The 22117-nt window shown below is 40.5% G+C and overlaps 1 protein-coding gene across 3 annotated transcripts in view; it reads right to left on the bottom strand.

The window, feature by feature from the left end:
• RBMS1 (RNA binding motif single stranded interacting protein 1) overlaps nt 1–20670 on the bottom strand; it is a 212709-nt gene extending 192039 nt beyond the window's left edge. Inside the window, exon 1 of one of the 3 annotated variants that reach the window (XM_055307740.1) lies at nt 20458–20670. In XM_055307740.1, the coding sequence (XP_055163715.1) occupies nt 20458–20532 (75 nt within the window). In that variant the 5' untranslated portion in view covers nt 20533–20670. The remainder of the gene's footprint in view (nt 1–20457) is intronic. The other 2 variants (XM_055307741.1, XM_055307742.1) reach the window with 2 other exon arrangements.
• Nucleotides 20671–22117: the final 1447 nt, after the last annotated feature.

Raw genomic sequence — 22117 nt, 5'->3', positions numbered from 1 at the left:
GGGCCGTTGAACAGTGTTGTTTAATTGCATATATTCCAACGCTAGGCAACTCTCCAAACCTTATTGTAAACACTGTATAAGGCCTGTAAGCTCAGCAAAATAATGGAGTTCAGGCTTTTTACAGTTAACTCCAAGTGACAGTTGACTTCTCCTTAGGATTTTATATATTGTTTGCCATGATTAGTGCAGATTGCTTTGTCACATAAAACAAGCTGACATTTGGAAACTCAGACTAATGTTATGCTCTAAGGGTGTCATTTCTTTTCCCCATGAACCTTGACTTGGTGCAGTGTTTTGTTTCCATGTCTATAGAAAAAGGTAATCTATTATGAACCGATGTACAGTTATGTTAAGGTTAGTTATACAACAGAGTATAATGGAAATATATAATCAGTAGCTATATTGAGCAGGTACTAAGTATCCCCCTTACTATGTTACAGCAACAGAGAAATTTTAATTTGATGGAAATTATACTTTAAAAGTATTTCTAGGCAAAAATTCATGGTTTTGTACACTCCTGAAGTAGTCACTAGTTTCTAACCACTAGTGCAATGATTAAGGAAGAAAAAAAAGGCAGAGAACCATAGGATAAAAGGTAGTACATTCCTACCCTTTCGTTTTATAAGAATGAGGCTCATTTACTGTTCAAAGGACATTGTTTATACATTCCAGACTTCCATCTTATAATTGCTCCAGGATTTGTAAAAAGGAAATCTCAGCAGGGCAGCAAAATTTATTCAAAGCAATAGCTGCACATAATTGGTATAAAATACCAGAACAGTCTGCTCTGAAAACTCTTTTCTCAGCAACAGAGATTTCTACTTCTTCAACTCTCTTTCCGTATTCAAATAAAGTTTACCTCCCTCTCTTGCACTACTTACTTGAACCTTTCCTTTCCCTGCCCGGCTAACATATTTTTTAAAGGTCCTATGAAGAAATTTCAGCACAAATTATATGGGAAACTTTGATGCCCATTTAGTTTTATGAGTGTTTACCTGGTTACTATGCCAACAGGAAAGTAGGATGAACCCTGTTGTGGAAGAAAGGTTGGTTTTAACTTTCATATTTTCACAGAATGTTTTAAGTTAGTTATGTGTTTTCTTACACATAAAAAACAGCTAAAATGTCATTGCTGCATTAGTATCATCTCACAAAATCAATTAAATGAACAGAAGAAAGGAAGCTTAAGTCTGAATGTTATTCTACAAATTTAAGAAATAAAGGAACGAGAGTCACAAAATGTGGTACACCTCAAACATGACAATCATAACCTTTCTCTAGGACACTGTGTCACTGTTCCAGAATATGTTAGTTGGGCTTCTGACAAAATTCCTTCAAAAATGATATGGAAAGGAGCAAAATAACTGTTTCTTCCTATTTAAAGTAACATTTTCATTTTAAAAATTATTTCAACAAGTTCTTTTTGTTTGTTAACAAACAAGCCTACAAGAGCTTTGCTAATTTAATACCACTCTAAAATGCCATTAGATAAGATTTTAGCAGATGTTTCTTTACAGACAAGAAGGGGAATTTGCGGGTGACTTTGTTGTTGCTTTCTGGAAAAGACAAAAATCTCCATGAAACTGGAAACATCACCTCTCAATACAAAGGATTAAAAAAATGTTCTTGAGTGCTGATGGTTGTACAACAAGGTGAATGTACCTAATGCCATGGAACTGCACACTTAATTAGTTAAAATAGTAATTGTCATGTTATGGGTATGTCACCACAATAAACAAAACAAAAACATTCTTGAGTATGTACAGCAAGAGCCATTTTTCAAAATTTGTCACATTGAACTTAGAATTTGTTCCTTTTAAAAGGTACAGTCTCACATATAATCCTTATATCTTAATTAAAGACAGGTCAAATGAAGTATAATGTGGAAAAGGGTAGGCAAAAGGTAGGCTTGAGCAGAATGAGAATAATAAGAAAACAAATATCCATGAACTTAATGCCCTGAGAAGTACCTTTAGCTATATTACAGGTAATATGTTATATTATAACGTGATAATCTGCTTTTTCTTATGAAATAATTTAGAGCTTCAAGTGATTTTTTTTTCAGAAAAACTCCAAGACAACTCTCAGATCAGATTCAGACATTTTATCATAAAGCTGAATACACATACACACACAATACATACACATACACAACAAAATAAAAAAAAAGAATGAAGCTACTTATACATCCAAATCGTGAAGATACATATGCCTTTAATATATTATCAGTCAGATGTTCTTCTAGCTGTGTACATATTAATTCCCTATTTTCATTCATTGAATATCTTCTTTGTAACCAATTCCCTTCACATGGAAGCAACTAATATGGTAATTACAGACCAAATATCTAGAATAACTACATCATAGAAATAAAAGTATTGTTTTTTTAATTGAAGTAGACATCTTAAAGATAAGAAACCTGGAAACACTGGTCATTTTAAAATAGAAATCAGTCTAAATAAATACATCCTGCATTTGTAAAGCATATACTATATAACATAAAGAATTCTTGTATTTTTTGCTTTGCTTTTATTATCCAAAGCTTTAGGACCTGCTCTACCTTGGTTGCTTCCAATTTCTTCCCTTTACATTCCGGTGACCAGTATTTATAAGGTTCCTATATATGGAAGTTTGGTAATCTGAAAATCTGAAAATGCTATATCCAACTTCTTCAAAATGGATTTCATACAAGAATTACGTTGGGTAAGTGCATGTTTATTTAACAATTTGCTACAAGCATGGTGTCCAATGTGAGAGCCACTAGCCACATGCAGCTAAAAAAATGTTAAATTCAGTTCCTCCATGGCACTAGTCAAATTTCAAGTGCCTGATAGTCCCCTATGTGGCCAGTAACCAGTGTATCACAGTGTAGATACTAAATATTTCTATCACTGAAAGTTGTGCTGGACAGGGATGCACTCTATAGGATTGCTCTAAAAACCAAGCTTCCCAAATGTACTCGAAATGAGGTAGTCCGGATTACTTTATAATGCCCCTTCAGATTGTTGAATATCAACATTTGTTTCACTGCTTTCAGCATCGATCTATTATGTTAAAGCAAGGGACAACTGTACTAGGAGCTAATGTCTTAGAAAGTTATCCACTATCAATAGCAGCAGGCCTGGCAAAATGCTTTCCACATAGTAGGCACTCTACTGAGTCATGCTTATCTTATTTGAGTAATAATGCAGATTTTTAAGAAGGCAGTAAGTAGCACTGTTATTAAAAGAGACAAAACTGGAGCGCCTGGGTGGCTCAGTCAGTGCCACAACTGACCCTCCATCTGGGCTCAGGTCATGGTCTCAGGGTCCTGAGATCAAGCGCTTAGGGCTCCGTGCTCAGCAGGAAGTCTGCTTAAGAGATCCTCTCCCTTTCCCTCTCCCTCTGCCCTTCCCCTCTGCTCTCACACTCACACACACACTCTCTAAAAATAAACAAATAAATCTTTAAAAAAAAGAAACAAACAAACAAAACTATCCATTAAGAAAAGTAGTAAGCAGCCATTCATTTATCCAACACCTATTTAAGGAACTCCAAACCACCCTGTCTTTCCACCCTATTCAATGCCCTGGGAGGCTGACCCCCCAAGGCCCTGTATAAAAGGAATCCTCCTCCCTCCAGGTTCCTACTGGTTCCAAAAGAAGGCACCGGAAGGAGAACCCACTGTGGGAAGACCGTGAGGCATATCGGCCTAACATGGGTCGGCCCTGGTCCTCCGCTGAAGGTCACGGCTCCTCTCTGGCAGCCCTCTTCGCAGGCCTACTGCTCTAAGGCCCAGTAACTGCTCCCAACCTAGCCCTTCAGACCTTGCTCCACAGAGGTAGGTGCCCATCTTTCACTGGCCTCAGAATATGTCATTATGTCTTTCTGGTTTCCCTAATTTCTGCCAACACATTTGTAAGTATTCTTGTTTATCAAACATCCCTTAAATACCAAGTTCATGTTAGGTACATACCGTATGTTTCCTGTGACAGACAGAATCACACATCCTTCCACACACAGTTCTAGCCCCTTAGAGACCTCTAGCTGATCCTAAGAAAATATATTTCTTAGAAATGTAGCCCTTTTTAAGTGCTTTTCACTATTAATGCCCCAACCATACATTATTTTAAAAATTACACTGATCAAGGAGCAATTGTATTTTAATGGGCTTCCGATGTCTATATTCATGATATTTACTGTATTTATTTTTTTAAAGATTTTATTTATTTATTCATGAGAGAAACACACACACACACACACACACACACACAGAGGCAGAGACACAAGGCAGAGGGAGAAGCAGGCTCCATGCAGGGAGCCTGACGTGGGACTCGATGCCAGGTCTCCAGGATCAGGCCCTGGGCTGAAGGTGGCGCTAAACCGCTGAGCCACCCGGGCTGCCCATATTTACTGTATTTAACTTAAAGGAGTCATTGAATATTCTGTTTCTGTACTTCATGAGGTGCTTATAGGATAATGACAAACTAGCCTGATAGTAGTGATGGGATCTAGGCATGAACACAGAGTCCAGCAGAAAAGTTAGAGATTCAGAAAGTTATTTAGATAATTTAGACTAACAGCCCATTTTTAGCCTGACCATGTATGCATTTTAAGCAGAAACATTTCATCCTAAAAGAATTCTTTCTGTGCTTCATATTTCTCTTTATCATGTTAGTAAACAAAAGCTATGGATTCAATTTAATCAACATTTATTAAGTACTATGTGCAAAGCATTTAATAGGCACAAATATGAACAAGATATATTTGTCTTAGAATCTTACTTCTTTTTTTAAGATTTTATTTATTTATTCACAAGAGACACAGAGATAGAGGCAGAGACGTGAACAGAGGGAAGAGCAAGCTCCCTGTGGGGAGCCTGATACAGGACTTGATCCCAAGACCCTGGGATCATGACCTGAGCCGAAGGCAGATGCTCAACCGCTGACCCATCCAGGCATCCCAGAATCTTACATTCTTATAAAAAAGACCACAGGTATACAAATTACTGTTAACAAAATATTATTTTAAACTGTTACTAAATATGCATACATATATACATACATACTTAAAAATATATATAATTTTATGCTATACTTTTTCTTCCCTGATACGTCTTTCTCAGTCTTTTCCCCAACATGTAAAATACATTATAATGTAAATTTATTATACAGTATAGTCTAAATGAAATTCTACTTGGTACGAGTTAAAAAATAAGAAGAAGAGGAAAAACTGAATTAGTAAACTATCACGTCTCATTTCAAATATCCTTAAAAAAGAGATTTTATAAGCTGGCTAAGAGTGAGTACATAAGAGTGAGTACATAACCAACACAGAATTTGGTATGTCTGCCTCAATTTGCCTGTATATTCTTAACAATGTGAGTTAAAAAAAAAAAAACTGCTTGAAAGCTTCATCGTATTTTGAGGAAGTCAGATAAAAACTACTCAAAGCAGAAATTTTTAGTTTAGGAATTAAACTTGGACAAGGCAGGGAACTCCCTGTATACTGATGGATAATAATTACTCATATGCTTATTGGTACTCTAACTTTCTTCAGACTCTAAGTCACTCTCATTGAACATGTATGTTCTAACTTAGTCAGATAATGCCCAGGACTTCTGAAGTGTCAAGCATGCCCATCCATCTTCCATGGCTGACTATTAAATATGTAAAGGAAATCCAAATACAGGCTACTTCTGTATTTGGGTAGATATTCAGAGCAATTAATGCACAAACATTATTACCAGCAAAATGTGCTAGATCAACATGTTTTTAATTTGCTCTGAAGATCTGAGAGAACTTCCTAGCCCAAGGAGTCAACTGCTCTGTAAAAACAAAAACAAAATACCTAAAATGTCTAAAAAGGCTTATCTCTTCCCAACCTTTAAACATACCACTGCCCTGGAAACCTCCCTGACTGGGACATCTGTCAACTAACAAAGATCCACAAACATCTCCGTTTTCTTACAGATAATACGTTGCTCTCAGCCCTTTCTGCCATTTCCTTTTGTGCATCCCGTGGTTTCCAGAATTTACCAGTTATGGTTATGCCCACTTACAGGAAGAAAAACAAAAAGGTTTAAACCAATCAGTGCAGAGGATTCTTGAGACAGTGCAAAAATAAAAGTAGCTGTGGTTGTACCTTGCTTCACGCAACCATAAATTCCTAAGATGTTGGGTGTAAATCAAATACAACAAAATATCTTCAACCCTTCCAAATGACTTAAATTATTTCATAAAGTATTTTTCTTAATATCTAGTTAATCTTTATAGGCCACCATTCCTGATGGCTTTAAATTATACTTTCTGTCAAAGACTTAGTGATCTACAATAACCCTTGAAGTATGTAAATGAATGAAGGATACATTTTTAATGGTGAATCTTTTGTAAAGCGTGGAAAAAAATAATTCTCTCTTATTTGTTTAATATATCCTAATTTCTCCTGTATTTGATTTCCCTAATGCATGGCATAAAGCCAGGTACGATATTTTCAGCTAGTGTACTTAATGAGTATATGATAAAACAGCATGAGGGAAAAGCTGTGTCCAAGGGGTATAATGGGCTTGTTGATGCCACCTACTGTGCATTTTGTTTTTCTAAAGTTCCCCACATAATTGACTAAAACAGAGTTCCTAAAGCCTGATCATATGATGAGTGCTGAAGTCTTCCAACTATGTTCAAGTATCTCATGAAAAAAATAAGAGATGCCAGAGACTGGTGTGATGTGCTTGGCATTAGGAAGAAGGTGGTTCCCAACAGAGTGGTTGGCTTCAACAAACAAAGAAGGTGTTTAATCAGTCCCTCTGCATTTTTTTCCATGGTGACCAACCACATTATGGCAGGTAGTGATGGCAGGACAGAAAAAGGTTAGCAAGAATGAAGTAGTTTGGACTCTCATCCTCCTAGTATGAGAAAGCTCCAGGCGTGTTAAAAAAGTGAGAAGGTTTTGGTTCCAGATCCAAGGCCACATAAACAAAGACCCTCAGGAACATGGTAATGGAAGACTCCAGAAGCCGAACAAGCCCACGTACAGGCCAAAAGCCATGGAGGATGAGCAGAGCCCGATTTAAGGGCTTCCCAGCTCATTTGCAAGGCTAGAAACATGAGAACAAAGCTGAATCAGCTCCGGATGCTGTCTCGGCCAACCAGGAGAAGCAACCAGGATGGTGAAAGGGAGTCTCGCTGGCCCTGCCTATGGGGGGGGTGAGGGGGGTGACCTCAGACACAGTGACCACTACTGGTTTCTGATGTGATACCAGCTGGTGACACTGGCCCATTGACACCCGTCGACCTCTGTGATAAGTGTCCTGGAATGACTGCTAGAACTGTGTGTGGCCCCTCTTGTCTGTTCCTCCTCTGCAGGCCGCGGCACTGACCTCAGTGTCCACGTGAGATCAGGCCCGAGCCTCCCCCTCCCACGCCGTCCCTCCAAGCCAGCGCAGCTTCTGTCTCTCCTCTTTGGGCAGCTTTCCTCACAGGCACAATGAGTGGCTTGGACCACATTATCTTAAAAGTTCCTCCCAGGTCTACTAACATTCTGCGATCCCTGGATATTACAAATTCCCAGAATCATAAAACTTAGAGTTGAGAGGAACTTCGGAAGTTGTCTATTCAACCTCCTGCTCAAACTAAGCTAACCTAGCCAGAACTAATAAGCTCTGAAAGTTCTATGTAGTTGTTTCTGGCTGGATGAATACAGTCATAATCAAAGCTTAAAAACCTTAACTATAAAGCATGAAAAAAATATGTGTATAAGATCTTTAAAACATCTAAGAAAAAGTTTGAAGGAGCCAGCGCCCGTAGAACAGCATGTTCTGCTGCTTAGAAGTTCATACCTAAGCAGCACTTCCCAATCTCTGTTTGCAATCTCCAGAGCATTTTGAAAAATCACAAACGGTGTCAGAAATTTCTCCAAACAAAACTAATTTTCAATTTCTCATTATGCTTATAAGTTTGTAAGACAGGATGATGGGCTGTCACATCAAATAAAGTCTCAGAGAGGAGAATAAAAAGTATTAAGGGGAAACAGAGTGACACTTTGAAATGCATTCAAGAAAAATCAAAAAGAATGTCATTTGTTCTTAAACAGTGTGTTTTAGTCGGCTGCTTTTCAAAATTAATTTGGATCTCTGATAATTAATATTTCTCTCTCCCTCTTCAAAAAAATTATTGTCTTAACAGGGTCTATACCAGCTATCACACTACAGATCTTGAAAAAAATCATTGGCTGTATTTAAGAAACAAGCCTTTGAAACATTAATATTTTCCATTGTGTTCTATTATTAGTTACTTCAAAGTCCTAAGTTTATCAATAAATAAGAAGAGCTACATTTACAGTTTGGAAAATATCAGATTCTCCCCAAAATTGATATATAGATTTAATGTCCATTCCAATAAAAATCTTGTATTTCTTTTTTATGGAAATTGACAAGCTGAATCTAAAATTTATAAAGAAGTACAAAAGATCTAGAATAGTTGAGACCACTTGGAAAAACACACACTTAATTTACTGCTATAGTAACTTATGACTCTGTAGTATGAACATGAGGATACACATGGAATCACACAGAAAGTCTTGGAAAAAGATATATATAAATGTGGTCACCTGATTTACAATAAAGGCCACACTGAAATTCAAAGGGGAAAATGAAAATATGTTCACAATAAATGGTGCTGAATCAACTAGATATTCATATGGGAGGGAGGGGCTAAAAAACAAATCTTCATACTGTGCACACCAAACACAAAAAGACAGATGTGGGACGCCTGGCTGGCTCAGTGGTTGGGCATCTGCCTTTGGCTCAGGTCATGATCCTAGGGTCCTGGGATCAAGTCCAGCATGAGGCTCCCCACAGGGAGCCTGCTTCTTCCTCTGCCTGTGTCTCTGCCTCTATCTCTCATGAATAAATAAAATCTTAAAAAAAAAAAAAAGACAGATGTGAGACTAGTGGTTATCTTTGGGGAGTGCAAACTGGGAAGGGCCATGAGTGTGCTTTCCAGGTGCTGGAATGTACATAGTGACCCGGGGGGCCATCACATGAGTATGCGTACCTTAATCTCTATATTTAAAATTTGTGTACTATATGTATGTTCTACCTCAATAAAAAATTTAAATAAACACACAAGTAAACAGAATTATCCCATTGTGCTCCACGATGGCACAAATCATGTCTTATTTACATATTTGCACCTTCCAGGGCCTGATACAATGCCTGCTCATTGTTTGTTGAATTTAATTAAATTTGCCAGGTAGTTCCAACTATGGGATCTTAACGAGATGATTTTGGTACAATATGTCTGAGCTGTCAATAGTAGAATTATAGCTGTGCGCTTTCTGCAGACTCCTTTTAAATTCCCAATGCATTCATATTTAAAATATCTGGCTTTTTTCCCCAAAAAAAAGAGGGAGATAGAAACATTTGCATATTGAAAACCAGCCCCAATTTCAGGGTTTAACAAGATTCAAATCAAAAAGGCAAAAGAAGAAAAACAAAGAAAGGTGCTGCCATGTGGCGCCCTAGCAAGCAGATGTTCATTAGGGCCCAGACACACAGATTACTATCACAATGTACTTATCTGAACACGCTATCGTCAGACCACACAGTCAAATCAAATTTTGAAGGCTCAAAGGATGTGCACTGAAGAACATCCTGTACTGCTGAAACATGAATTTGAATTTTGTGACACAGACAGAGGGGTAGGCAAGAACACCACAGATCACCCACTGTCATTTTAAATCCTATTTATGTATTAAGAGGTAATCTATTCTTTAAGAAAGCCATCAAAATCAACATTTAAGATTTCCATTAAAATGAAAATCTGAAAAACTATAACCCAAGAAGAAACATAGCATTTTTTAGCCTTTAGCAAATTAAAAAACACACAATACTCTTGTGATTATTTTTAGATAATCATTTTGTGAAATATTCAAGAAGAAGAAAGAGATGGTTATATGTGATTTTAAATACTAATCTGGGTGAAGAAAAATGTAAACGGCTTACCATTTCACTACCTCATATTTAAATTCTAATCGCATTAGGAGTACACATTTGTCATCAAAATACTTTCTATTATGCTAATTATGTTCTCTTTTGTTCAAAGTATTACATCATGTCTGTACTTCTATAACTACATTTATACATTGCCAAATAAAATTTTATTTTAAATTTCCATATAAAATAGGATAAAAAATAGGAAAGAAAATCTGATTCAAAGAGGCAATTGTAGTTAGCAAATTCTTAATCATAATCTGTAGCATTAAGAGGTAGTAAAGATTTTTTTTTTTAATCCAAATTAAGTCAGACACACTCGGTCCCTGACTGGGGCCAATTGCAGTGGGAACCGCTTGTATGCAACAATCACCCTGGTAGATGGACCAGTACAGTAGTGCAGCACATACACCTGTGGCTGGTCAGAAGTTAAGTCCAGAGTGACTTCCAGTGCAGGGAGAAAAGTTGGGGTAGGTGCAGGGGAGAAGGGAAAAGGAGCGAGCAGGGGAAAAGGAGAAGAGAGAGTGGAAATGTGCACGGAGATTGCCCAAATTCATATACTTTATCCTCACCCATTTTCATTTTGCAGGCCCTTGGGTCTTGGGTCTCTCTTTACCCTAGAGCCAAGCCACAATCCAGAAACAAAACAGCAAGGGGTCCATGGTCTGAATCCTCCTCTTATGCACTGATTGGTTCCGCTTTGACTTCCTCCCAGGGTAGGGTTCTTAACGTGGGCTCCACAGGCCATCTTGGGAAAAATCTGAGGTGACAGGGAATGTGCCATCAGCAGTTTCCCAAGGTTTGGAGTTCCCCTATGAGTTATGAGCCATTGTTGGACCAGTACTAGACGAAAATAAGAGAAGCACTGGAACTGGACGGTTTGTTCTTTCATTTTCTTTCATTCTTGTTTCCAGACTCAGAAGCTGTCTGCTTGATATGATGCTCAAGGAGAGCAAGGAAAGCTGAAAGGCTGTAATAATCGAGCCAGTGATGAGCAAAGGATGAAAAGCACTACTAGAAAGCTTTGGACTGCATTTTTTAATGGACTGCGATTTTTTTTTTGGGGGGGGGGGGAAGCAAGAGATTCTCTCTGAGGCCAGCACAGGAAAACAGGTGAGTAGGAAGTCAGTCTCCCAGGGAGTGAGGAATAAGGTGGGCTCCGAGGGCCTCAGCACAGTGGGAAGCTCCAGAGTCCACACCTCACAAGACTTCACAAGCCACACCTCCCATCTCTTCTGGAAACCTAATCCTCCAGTCCTAGAAGCTTAAAGCTCTACTGAAGGGAAAGGCTGTCTTCCCATCACCCCTGAGGTGAGTTAGGAAAATCTACCCCCTCCCCTGAAGGGGGCAGAGATGGGTTCCTGGAACCCGGAATTCCAACTATGAATGCTCATGCCCTCCCTCCACCCAAATATTGCCCAGCACAGTGCTTCAGGTCTATGATGAGATTAGTATGGAACACCTACCTGTGACTTATCAAGTAGGCTACTTTTACAGGCTCTTCAAGGTTGGCTGGGGACCCTATCATTAAAGATAACAATTTATGTATGAAATATATTAGATGAGTTTCTGGTTCTAAATAACTGATAAGTGAACTGTTTAGAACAAACTTGCAAACGATTCACTTGTAAGTTCAGTTATACCCAATCACTGAACAAATCATATAGAGCTCGAGAAAAATATCATCTGCCAGCTACAGAACTTTTCTATCAAAGATTTTCCGGTGGCCAATTCTTTAAGTGTTGTTTAAATGAAAGTGTGCAAATAATCATGTGGAGTGAAACCTAAGAAGAGGGTGAGATTAGGAACTTTTTTTGTAAGGCTTCCATCTTTGAACAATGAAATTAATCAAAGTCTTGCTTTGTAGAAGGGAAAGAAGGTTTTGGGAATACATCAATCAGTTAATGACCTAAAAATAAAAACTGGCAAATTTTTTTTATTAATGTTTGTATTTGTCGAAAGCTTGTTTAGTGATGAATCCAAATGCTGTTGAGAAGACAAAGGTAAAGTTGATGGTATTACAAATTTCTAATAAAATTTACTTTTGCTTACAATCAATTATTTTATCTGAGACTTTATTTTATAAGCTGTAATTGTTGGAGCACCTGGATGGCTCAGTCAGTTAAGCGACTAACTCTTGATTTCAACTCAGGTCATGATCTTAGGGTCTCGGGATCAGTCCCCACATCAGGATCGCTCAGCTGGTAAAATGTGCTCCTCTCCCTTTCCCTCTTCCTTTGCCAACCACCCCCCACCAGCATGTACATGTGCATGTACATGTGCACGTGTGCTCTCTCTCTCTCTCTCAAATAAATTTTTTAAAAATCTTTAAAAAAAGATGTATAAGCTGTTATTGTTACTCTACAGGTAAGGAAGGGTTTAGAAGTTCTCCAGTACAAGTATACTACCAATTGCAACTCTCAAAAGAACCATGTTTAAAAAGTATTAAACAGGGGAAACAGGATAATGTTATTTGAAGAGCTTAAGTATAATAAATATATAAATTTAAAATCTAAAATTCATTTTTGGCAAATTTGATCTCCCTCCACCCACCAAGAAACTTAGGAGCACAGTATTCCATCATGTATGCATCCAATACTGCCCATTTTAATTAGTAAATTTCTCAACTGATTAAAAAAAAAACTGGTTATCACCTAAAATGGGGCCACACACAGGCAGAGCTCAGAAAACAATGTACTTTTCTTATAAGATGGGTAAAGATTATTTGTGGTATCTACAAAATGACTTAGCTTTGTTACACAAAACCTTTCCCTGGTTTTGACTTAGTTTCATTTGCAGAGGTGAAGAAAGCTTATTTTAGAATCAAAGCTAGAAGCTGACCAAATAAAGAGAATAAATACTTGTATCTATGAAAGATCATGAATAATAAAAAAAAATCTGTTATTTTCTGAAGAAATAACAGCTAGAATTAGATACATTATCAACATGTAGATTGCAGGCACACGATGATGTAATTAGCAGCACAACAAAACTCTAGACATTTTCTCCTTTTGCCGCAAGCAAGCCTAATAAATTAGGAGAAATAAACATCATTTCAAATGGTTTAAAACAATAAGAGTAACAATTCCGCATAACCATTATATCATCATTTAAGCATGATATGCTCAGCCTGTCAAAACCTGAATAGGTTGGCTTAGTAGCACATTTATAAGCATAAAACTTGAAAAATAATAACGTAAAATAAGGTAATGGGATATGAAAATCTGAGGAGAAGGAGTTAAAGTACAAAAAAAGTGTTATCCTATAAAATTCTAATACTCCTAAGAAAATTAAAAAGGGCAAAAAATACAAAACAATAGTGATTATAAATTCGAGACATTTTAATTAATCTAAAGCCCCAATTTCTTCCAAAAATTCTCAGGTTTTTTGTGGCCTTTATGTGCCCTTGACGTTTTCTCACAAAACATGTAGCAGAGTTTTTAAACCCACAGATGTGTATCTTAGTGATTTCTCTGTCACTCAGACCCTTGGTATGCTGCTTTCCTGGGTGTACTACTTCATAAATATTTTTCCTCACTTATTTTTGTCTTTCCTGGTAGCTGGTGAGATGCTGGAGAGCAAGGACACACACTCCCAAACCTTTTCCAATGACAAGTGCAGAGAACGATGCTCTGGGATCACTCGGGAAATACAGCTGATTAGTTAGAATTTCAGTCCTTTATGAACCTCAGCAACTTTTCAACAAGCTACCAGCTTAAAACGTAACCTAATCCCAGAATACAGATGTTACAGCCAACATTGGAAATCACCCACCAGACATTGTGTTTATGGTACCAGAGTTGTAAGCAAGTCAACTGTTCGTACTAGCATCTCATCTCTCTTTTAGGATTTAGGTTTTCATATTTGTCCTCTAGAAAACTGTTCTCCATCCTCTATAATGACAAACACATCCATTTAAGAATTAGCTAAAAGAATATGTATGGAGAAAGACAGTGTTCAGTTCTGTAAGTTTTCTTCCCCAGGAAGTCTGAGTGTTGATTTTTGCCCCCCTCCTTTTTGTCTTCTCTTCTCTCTCACCATTACTGACACACTTCTTTTCCCGTGCCTATTTGAAAAATTAAAATACTCATATAATTATGTTAAAGAGACAAAAATGCACTAAGAAAAAGTAAGGAATTCAGCTCTGCGAAATACATGTTCAGTTTATTTTTGGCTTAGCCATCACCATCTCCTTTACGCTTTCCCTTCATGTTAAGAAATGTTTAGGGGTGCTTGGGTGGGTCAGTCGGTTATGCCTCCAGCTCCTGATCTGAGAATCCTGGGATGGATCCCCTCATGGGGCTCTGCACTCAGCTGGGAGTCTGTTTCTCTGCCCCTCTCTCCCTCTCCCTCTGCCCCTCCCCCTGCTCACATGCTTTCATTCTCTCTCTCTCTGTCTAAAATAAATCTTTTTTAAAAAGAAAGAAATATTTATATTATCAAATTTGTGTGTGTGCTCAGATTTGCATATATATTTCATACACCTGATTCTAAGGAGACATTTTGCCATGTATCATCTGGTCAAGCTCCCACTGGTAAAAGTCTGTATCATCCAAGTGCTGCCTCTCCTGAGGCATAGACAACTTCCATCAGGTTTTACTATTTATCCATTAAAAGAACAGAGAAAGTAGAACATTTAAAATCATTCCACATAAAATCTCCAAGTCTGATGTTCAATTTTGAATATATGATTTGATTTTACAGCAAATTTTATGGTATTGCATTTGAATCACTCACGTACCATTACTAGATTTTCTTTAATAAAGCCATGTAACATTGAATCCAGCACTTGCACTTAAGAGCAACTTGATATGCTTCTGCTTATTCCTCTAATACCAGTAAAGGGGATAACAAGCTAGGTGGCTGAATGTCATGTTTAGGGTTAGGCAACAGTCAGTAATTGCGAGGTAAGTAACTTTGAACACCTCAATGCTAAGGTATATTTCAGTTGTTCTCCATTAAATGAATAAATGTTTTTTATCAAGTTTGAAATATATTTTTAAAAAAGGCGATTTTCTAGAAAATTGAGCAGAAAAAAGTTTCAATTGTGTTGGTGGGGACCACTGACAGGAAGCAAAGACCAGGCTGAATCACCCGTTCATCACAGGTAACATCCCCCCCACCCCCCAGTATAATACTATGAGATTTTTTTTTCAGGCACCATATGCTTTAAGGAAGCGTGTACGAAAGGGGCACTTTTTATTCCATGAATTAAGCATTGACAAATTAATATGTGATTCCCCTTAGGGCTCTTGTTATAGTACAGACAAAATAAATCAAAACCTAAATCAAACTATGCATTTCTATAGAGAATTAGACTGATTACATTTGTAGATTTTAGTCTATAATTTTTTTTCCTGATCTAAAAAGATTTTGCATGTGCTTATTCTGAATAATAATAGCCACTAAGAAGCATTTATTTAGCACCTACTGTTCTGTGGTTCAAGCAAGAAACTAGAGAGGTGTTGATATTCCTTGCAGAGAGACTTACAGCGGGATAGGAGACCGGGCTTGGGGAGAGTAAGCCTTAATGAACTGAGCATCCAATAAAAAACAAACTAGACAGGGACACTCAGGTGGCTCAGCGGTTTAGCGCCTGTCTTCGGCCCAGGGCATGATCCTGGAGTCCTGGGATCGAGTCCCATATCAGGTTTCCTACATGAAGCCTGCTTCTCCCTCTGCCTGTGTCTCTGCCTCTCTCTCTCTCATGAATAAATACAATCTTTAAAAAAAAAAAATTGACAAAAAATTCCTCTTCCTTATAAAGAATGAACAATATTTAAGTGTTAATATGATTTTTACTAAGCACTTATCCTTCCATTCAATATGTCCCTCACATGATTTTTACTGGTTAAGCACACATGGGGAAAAATATTTTATTTTCTGAAAACTCTCTACTTAGTAAAGAAGAAAAGGAAGAAAGACCCTTTTGTCTTTACCTAAGACCCATAACTTAAAATTTCAGTACTCATTAAGCTGGGGTAATTTTAAAGTTCCAATAAACCATTAAGCAAAATACAAAGTCTGAGCAATATATCAGTAAAGTTTAAAAAAAAATTTCTTCCAAATGTATTACATGGAAATTGTCCATACTTGAATTTAAATTCAAAACCAAGATTGTCAACCACATGAGGTATATCTAGTTATACTAATACTAAATCATTGAAAGCTCTCCTACTTCTCTTCACAGATCTTTTCCTTTTCCTTTCTAGTAGCTTGAGATTTGGCTCCCAACATATAAAAATATAATATATGCTATGGGAAATCCAAAAGAAATAGCTATCTGAGGGGGAAATGCTACAATATTGCATTATAATGCATCTTCATTTTAACCATCCCATGACCTTGAGTCTTCCACCACCACTTTTAGATAGTCACATTATCCCATTCACCTAAGGAACTAGGGCATATTCATAAATATATAAAATATTGCATGGCTGTATTGATATATTTAACCAAACGTCATTCACTGTATTAATGTGGCTACTTGTTAGGACACAAAGCACCCTCAGTCTTAATATCATGCTTCTCTATGGCTAAACCAACTTAAAATACTCAGTAGCTCTATGTAAAACCCCTAATTCTTTTAGAAACAGATGGACAAAATATTCTTATGGCTACTACATAAAAGTTAAGGAATTCAACAAAGTGTTAATGCGCACAAAAATTCAATTCAGGGGCACCTGGGTGGCTCAGCAGTTGAGCATCTGCCTTTGGGTCAGGTTACGATCCCAGGGTCCTGGGATAGAGTCTCGCATCGGGCTTCCAACAGGGAGCCTGTTTCTCCCTCTGCCTAAGTCTCTGCCTCTCTTTCTGTGTCTCTCATGAATAATAAAATCTTTAAAAAATTAAATTCTGAAAAACTACTTTGTTCTAGCAGTTTTTATTATACAAATCCCTAATAATACCACTCATTATTTTTTCACATTTTGAAACTTAGGTTCAAATATGTTCTTTAGCATACACTTATTTAAAAACAGCTTTAAGAGAAACTTTTGTTTTAGAACATTTCTTTAGTATAGACAATGCTGTTGATGCATAAAAATTATTAAAGCAAGCTTTCAATAAGGTATGTTCTATAGAAATATCTTCTGATAACTGGGAACAAACATCACAAGTGTGTCAAATTGCATTTAGTTGCTACAAAATATTAGCTAAGCATGTAAAGAACATCTTGTATTCTTCAGAAGAAAGACAATATTTCAATTCCCATATATATTTGCATACATGCATTGGCAGTCATGTATGCTGTAGTATCTTTGAAATAAACAGACCATGAGGGGTGCCTTTGTACTAAGTGAAATTAATACTGCCAATGTTTGAAAATATGCACATACAAATCTTTAGGTTAAAATATGTTAAATTATTAGATTTTTTTTCTATGTAGCTGGAAAGTGGATACCAAATTTAATTGTTCATAATATAGCACAGGCCATTTATAATTCAGAAAATCCTTTAGAACAATATGTGCTTATATTTAGGAAGTTACATCAAACCACCTCCTAGAATGAATGTGTCAGGTGATAAAGAGAGCCTGCTGTGATAAGACCACCCTGACAGAGAAACACAAAAACACCCAACAAGCATGTAAAATCGGGTTACTTGCAATCTGTCTTACTCCACACTAAGATATTATGAAAATTTCACAATCTCCTTCACTTCCCCCCCCATGGCCTGCCCCTGTCCATAGAAGCCTCAGACTTACTTTACATTTAATGGAGCCATACAATTTTTCTAATGATTTTCTATTCCTGTCAAAGTACAAAACATACTGAGATGCTCACACGCTGCAGCAGAGCTCCACAGATTTTTGTTGTTGTTGTTGTTGCTAGTAAGTGTAGAAATAACTAACATTGTTTTTATGGGGAAAAAGTACTAAATAAAATTGCCAAAACAGACTCTGATGGGATGATTACCTCCAGATTAATTATTTGACATACGTTAACTTTGTAGAGTATGGTAACAAAACTCTTCAAGTGCCATTTTCATTGGTATGTGTCCCTTCTGATGAAAGGAAACCCAATCCATTTATTCTGTCTTGACTCAAAACCATCACATCCATCTCTGAACTGCAAATTTAAGTCAGATATCACCTTGTAAACAACGATGCCATTCCTCAGTTTTTGATATGGCTTCCAAACAGAAGTTTCAAAACAACTCTGACTAGCAAACACATCACTGTACTTTAAACAGGCTGATGTTTTTTTTTCTATCCCACGTTTCAGAAAGGTTAAAAGACGCACACAGGCGAGGATCATCACTATAGACAACAGATTCTAAGTGTGACTGACTATTCACTCTTTAGGTAGATTGGGCAACGACTTGTTTTTAAACTCACGACAAACCAAACTAAGTCTCCCCCTTTTTTTTTTTTTAAATGACTCACGCTAGCCTGTTAGCAACAAAATATGTCAGGGAGAAAAAAACAGAGCTAGGTGTTTCAAACTGTGCTTACCTAAAATCTGCATCTAGTCACTTTACATTTTAGGAGATGCTCCTTTCTGAGATAATGAAGATACTTTACAATAGGGAATTTAGGTTTAATTGTCGAACTCGAATACCATGTTATATAGGTCAAGTCAGTATGTGTGTCTTTCTCCTGAAACAAAGAAATTCAAAGAGTAATAGGATTTCAGATTTCATAGTAGAAACAGCAAGATATGTTTTGAGAATGTCATTTACTGTAACACAAATCAATATTAAATGCTTTATGCAGGAAGCACACTTTCAGAAAATGGGCCCTAAAGCTTTCTGGGCTCCGACCCTAATTACTGGAGCAGGCTCTTGCCGTTTGTCTCTCTCTTCAATTATTTACGGGGCAAAAAGAGCCAAATGGCATTGCATTAGCTATATTAAATGCTATGTACTTGGTTTCTAACTTACTAATGGTACATAAAAATTACTAAGGTGAATGTGCCTGTAGAAACATGGCCCCTTTTCTTCTTCACCTGAGTGTATGTATTCATTATTCATACAGTTAAGTGTCGAATAGGATGTCCTTTAGGCACCCAGTGCTGCATAATTTAAACAAGTGCATTAAACATACATGATATCTAAAAGGTAGTGCATTGATTATACCTCAAAATTTCTTTGAACAACTTGTATTTACAATGTCGCTCGCAAAAAAAAAAAAAAATGAGCACCTACCTTGCACCCCTAAAAACAAATGTGTGGGGAGCACACAGAAATGAATAACGGGTATCCTCGCTCCTACCATCTTGCTGCTTTCTGGCCACCCAAAGTAAAATGAAAATTGGGGGGGAGGGGGGTAAAAAAGGAAGCCCCGGATGGCTAGACAATCTCTGGTCTCAGTGCTGACAAGTGTCCTTTTCTACGTGAGCAAATACAGAGCTACGTTGTAGGTACATAGCATGGACCACACACACTGTAGGAAAGGGAGGCTTATCAAGATTGAATCAGAGATTCTGTGCACCAGGCCAGGAATGTCCTCTGCCAGCAAGGAGGGCACGATCACAGCCTACCAAATAAAGTTCAGACGCCGCATCCGTACTTGATTTTTGGTGACCTACAAGGGCACCCGGGGTAGGATACAAGATGCTAATCGCTGAAGAAGGCTGGTGCGCCCAACTCCAACCCTCTCAAATTGTGCGAGAAGCTTCCAAAGCAGCCAGACGGAGCCTCGCTCTTCATGCCCCATAAATAAATAACTTATTTTCAAGTTTGGGATGCCTCAAATCCTACAGTAAGGACAGCGTAGGCCCACTCACGAGGGTACGCAGGGTCCCCAGCCAGTCATTCGCGATCTGTGTGGCTACAGGGCAGCAGCCTCGTTACCTAAGCGTTTGCCAGGCCACTTCGGAGAAAGCCCCCTGGGGAGGGGCCGGCGCTCCACACACAGGGCCCTATTCTTCCAAAGTCACTTCGTTCTCGGCACTGAAATCCTGCCCATTGTCCCTGCCCTGCGAAAGCTGCAGGGAAGATTAGGAGGGACATCAATGAACGGTGAGTGAACTTTGGCCACTTTTCCACCCAAAACACCAGCGTAAAAGTAGAAATCAGTAACCAGGTGAAGTGCCACACGCACAAAGATCAAGGCGAGGGGCGGGCGCGCAGGGCCGGAGGCGGGCAGGACCGCGTCCCGGGGGCCGGAGCTGCGCACCCCCGCGGGGGAGGCCGGGGCCGGGGCTCCCGGGGCTCCCGGGGCTCCCGGGGCGGGGGCGAGGCGGGGGGGGGGCAGGCGCGCGCGGCCGCCAGCACCGGGCCAGGGGCGCCGCTCGGGCCCGCGCCCCCCCACCCCCCGCCTCCCGGGCCAGGAAGGGGCCGGCGGCTCTTTCCTGTCTGGTCCCCCCCCCGCCGGGGCTGTAACCCGATCCCCGCGCTCCGCTCCCGGCAGCCGCCGCCCCGCGCCGCCCAGGCCGGCGCTCTAGTTAGCGGCCCTCCCTCGGCTGCGCGCGCGGCGGGGGCTCCCCGCGCCCTGCCCCGCGCCCTGCCCCGCGCGCCCCCCGCGCCCTGCCCCGCGCCCCTACCTTCGCGTGAAGATACTGGGGGTAGTAGTAGGTGGCGTACTGCGGGTACATCTGCTGTTTCCACACTTTGCCCATGAAGCTGGAAGGCAGCCTGCCGGGGGCCTGCCGTGCAGGGTCGCGGGCACTTCGGGGCTTCCAAGTCTCCGTCCCTCCCGCCTCTCCCTTTCCGGCGGCGGCGGCCGCCGCTGCTCCACCTCCCAGCCCGGACCAGACGTCGTCGCCGTCCTCCTCCTCCTCCTCCTCCTCCTCCTCCTCCTCCTCCTCCTCTTTCTCTTCTCTCCTCCTCCTCCTCCTCCTCCTCCTCCTCCTCCTCCTCCTCCCCCTCCTCCCAGGCAGAGGGCAAGGCGCCGCGGGGCGCAGAGGGCACCCCGGGCAGGGCGCTCCCGGGGACTCGCTCCCGGAGCCCGACCGCTGCGAGGCTGCGCGGGCCGCCCGGCTCCCGGCTCGGGCTCGGGCTCGGGCTCCGGCTCCGGGCACGGGCGCGGGGCTCGCGGGCGCTCAGCACGAGTGGGCAGCTCGGCGGCGGCGGCGGCTGCGCCCGGGGCCCGGCGGCATCTGGGGTGGGTGCGCCCGGCCGGCGGGGGAGGGGCCGGCGGGGGAGGGGCGGGGCGGGGCCTGGGCGCCGCGGGGCCGGGGCCGCGGGAGGTGAGGCGCCGCCGCGACCCCCGCTCACCCCCGCCGCCCCCGGGACCCCGACCGCTTTGTGTCCCGCCGCGGGGCCGGGGGCGGGGGGGGGGGCTCGGGGCACCGGCCTGACAACTGCAAAGCGGACACCTCGGTTCCTCTGCTGAGTTTTTAATCTTCGTAAGGGGGAGGGGAAGTCAGGGAAAAGCGGAGGAGATCGGATCAATTTCTCACTTTACCCCCGCCCGGGGATTTTTTTTTTTTTTTTCCTTTAACAAGAGCTCGAAAATGATTTAGCATCCGACCCCAAAGCTGGAGTCGGGACACCTGGGCTCTGTTGCCCCCCCTCTCCCCCAGGCCACGGCACTAATTTTCTAGGTGACCTTGGGAGGGTTAGTGTCCTTCGGCTTGGGTTTCCCAGATGTGAGAGGTGAAACCCTGCCCTCTGCACAAGGGGAGCCGAGCTCTGTGAAACACGCGCGCGCGCGCACACACACACACACACACACGCGCGCGCGCGCGCACATCCCACAACAAATAGTCGATCCTTCTAAGGGGAGATGCCGCAAAGAGGCAGAATGTTATTATTAGAGGACACAATATAGACATCAGCTTTTCTCTGCCTCTTTCTAATGCTGCCAGACAGTCTGTCAACTCCCACTCAGGAGCAAGGAAACTCCCTGAGTTTGGAATATTTTAAGGCCATTTTGAAAGTCACGCAGGCATATTGTTGCAGTGTGCTTCGGTGACATACAAAATCAATCTCTCTCTCTGCCTCGCTCCATCTCCTAATTGTCACAGTTCTAGACAGCCCCAGACAGCGGTGGCTCAGTTCACTACGTAACTGGATATAATTTAATGGAGTTAATTGGTCCCTGAAGCCGCCCGTAGAAGACTTTTATATTCCAGCTCAAAAAAGGGATAACACCAAAATGTACAATAGAATAAGGAAGAAATCACCTCCAAATCGGAGCTCTTGCACATCGAATAAAACGTAGTAAAAAAAAAAAAAAACATTTGTGATTAAATAGACCTT

The sequence above is a fragment of the Nyctereutes procyonoides genome, unplaced genomic scaffold (assembly GCF_905146905.1).
Source record: "Nyctereutes procyonoides isolate TBG_1078 unplaced genomic scaffold, NYPRO_anot_genome, whole genome shotgun sequence".
Taxonomy (NCBI): domain Eukaryota; kingdom Metazoa; phylum Chordata; class Mammalia; order Carnivora; family Canidae; genus Nyctereutes; species Nyctereutes procyonoides.
Note: the sequence above shows the minus strand (reverse complement) of the source record. Positions and strands in the feature narration are given on the sequence as shown.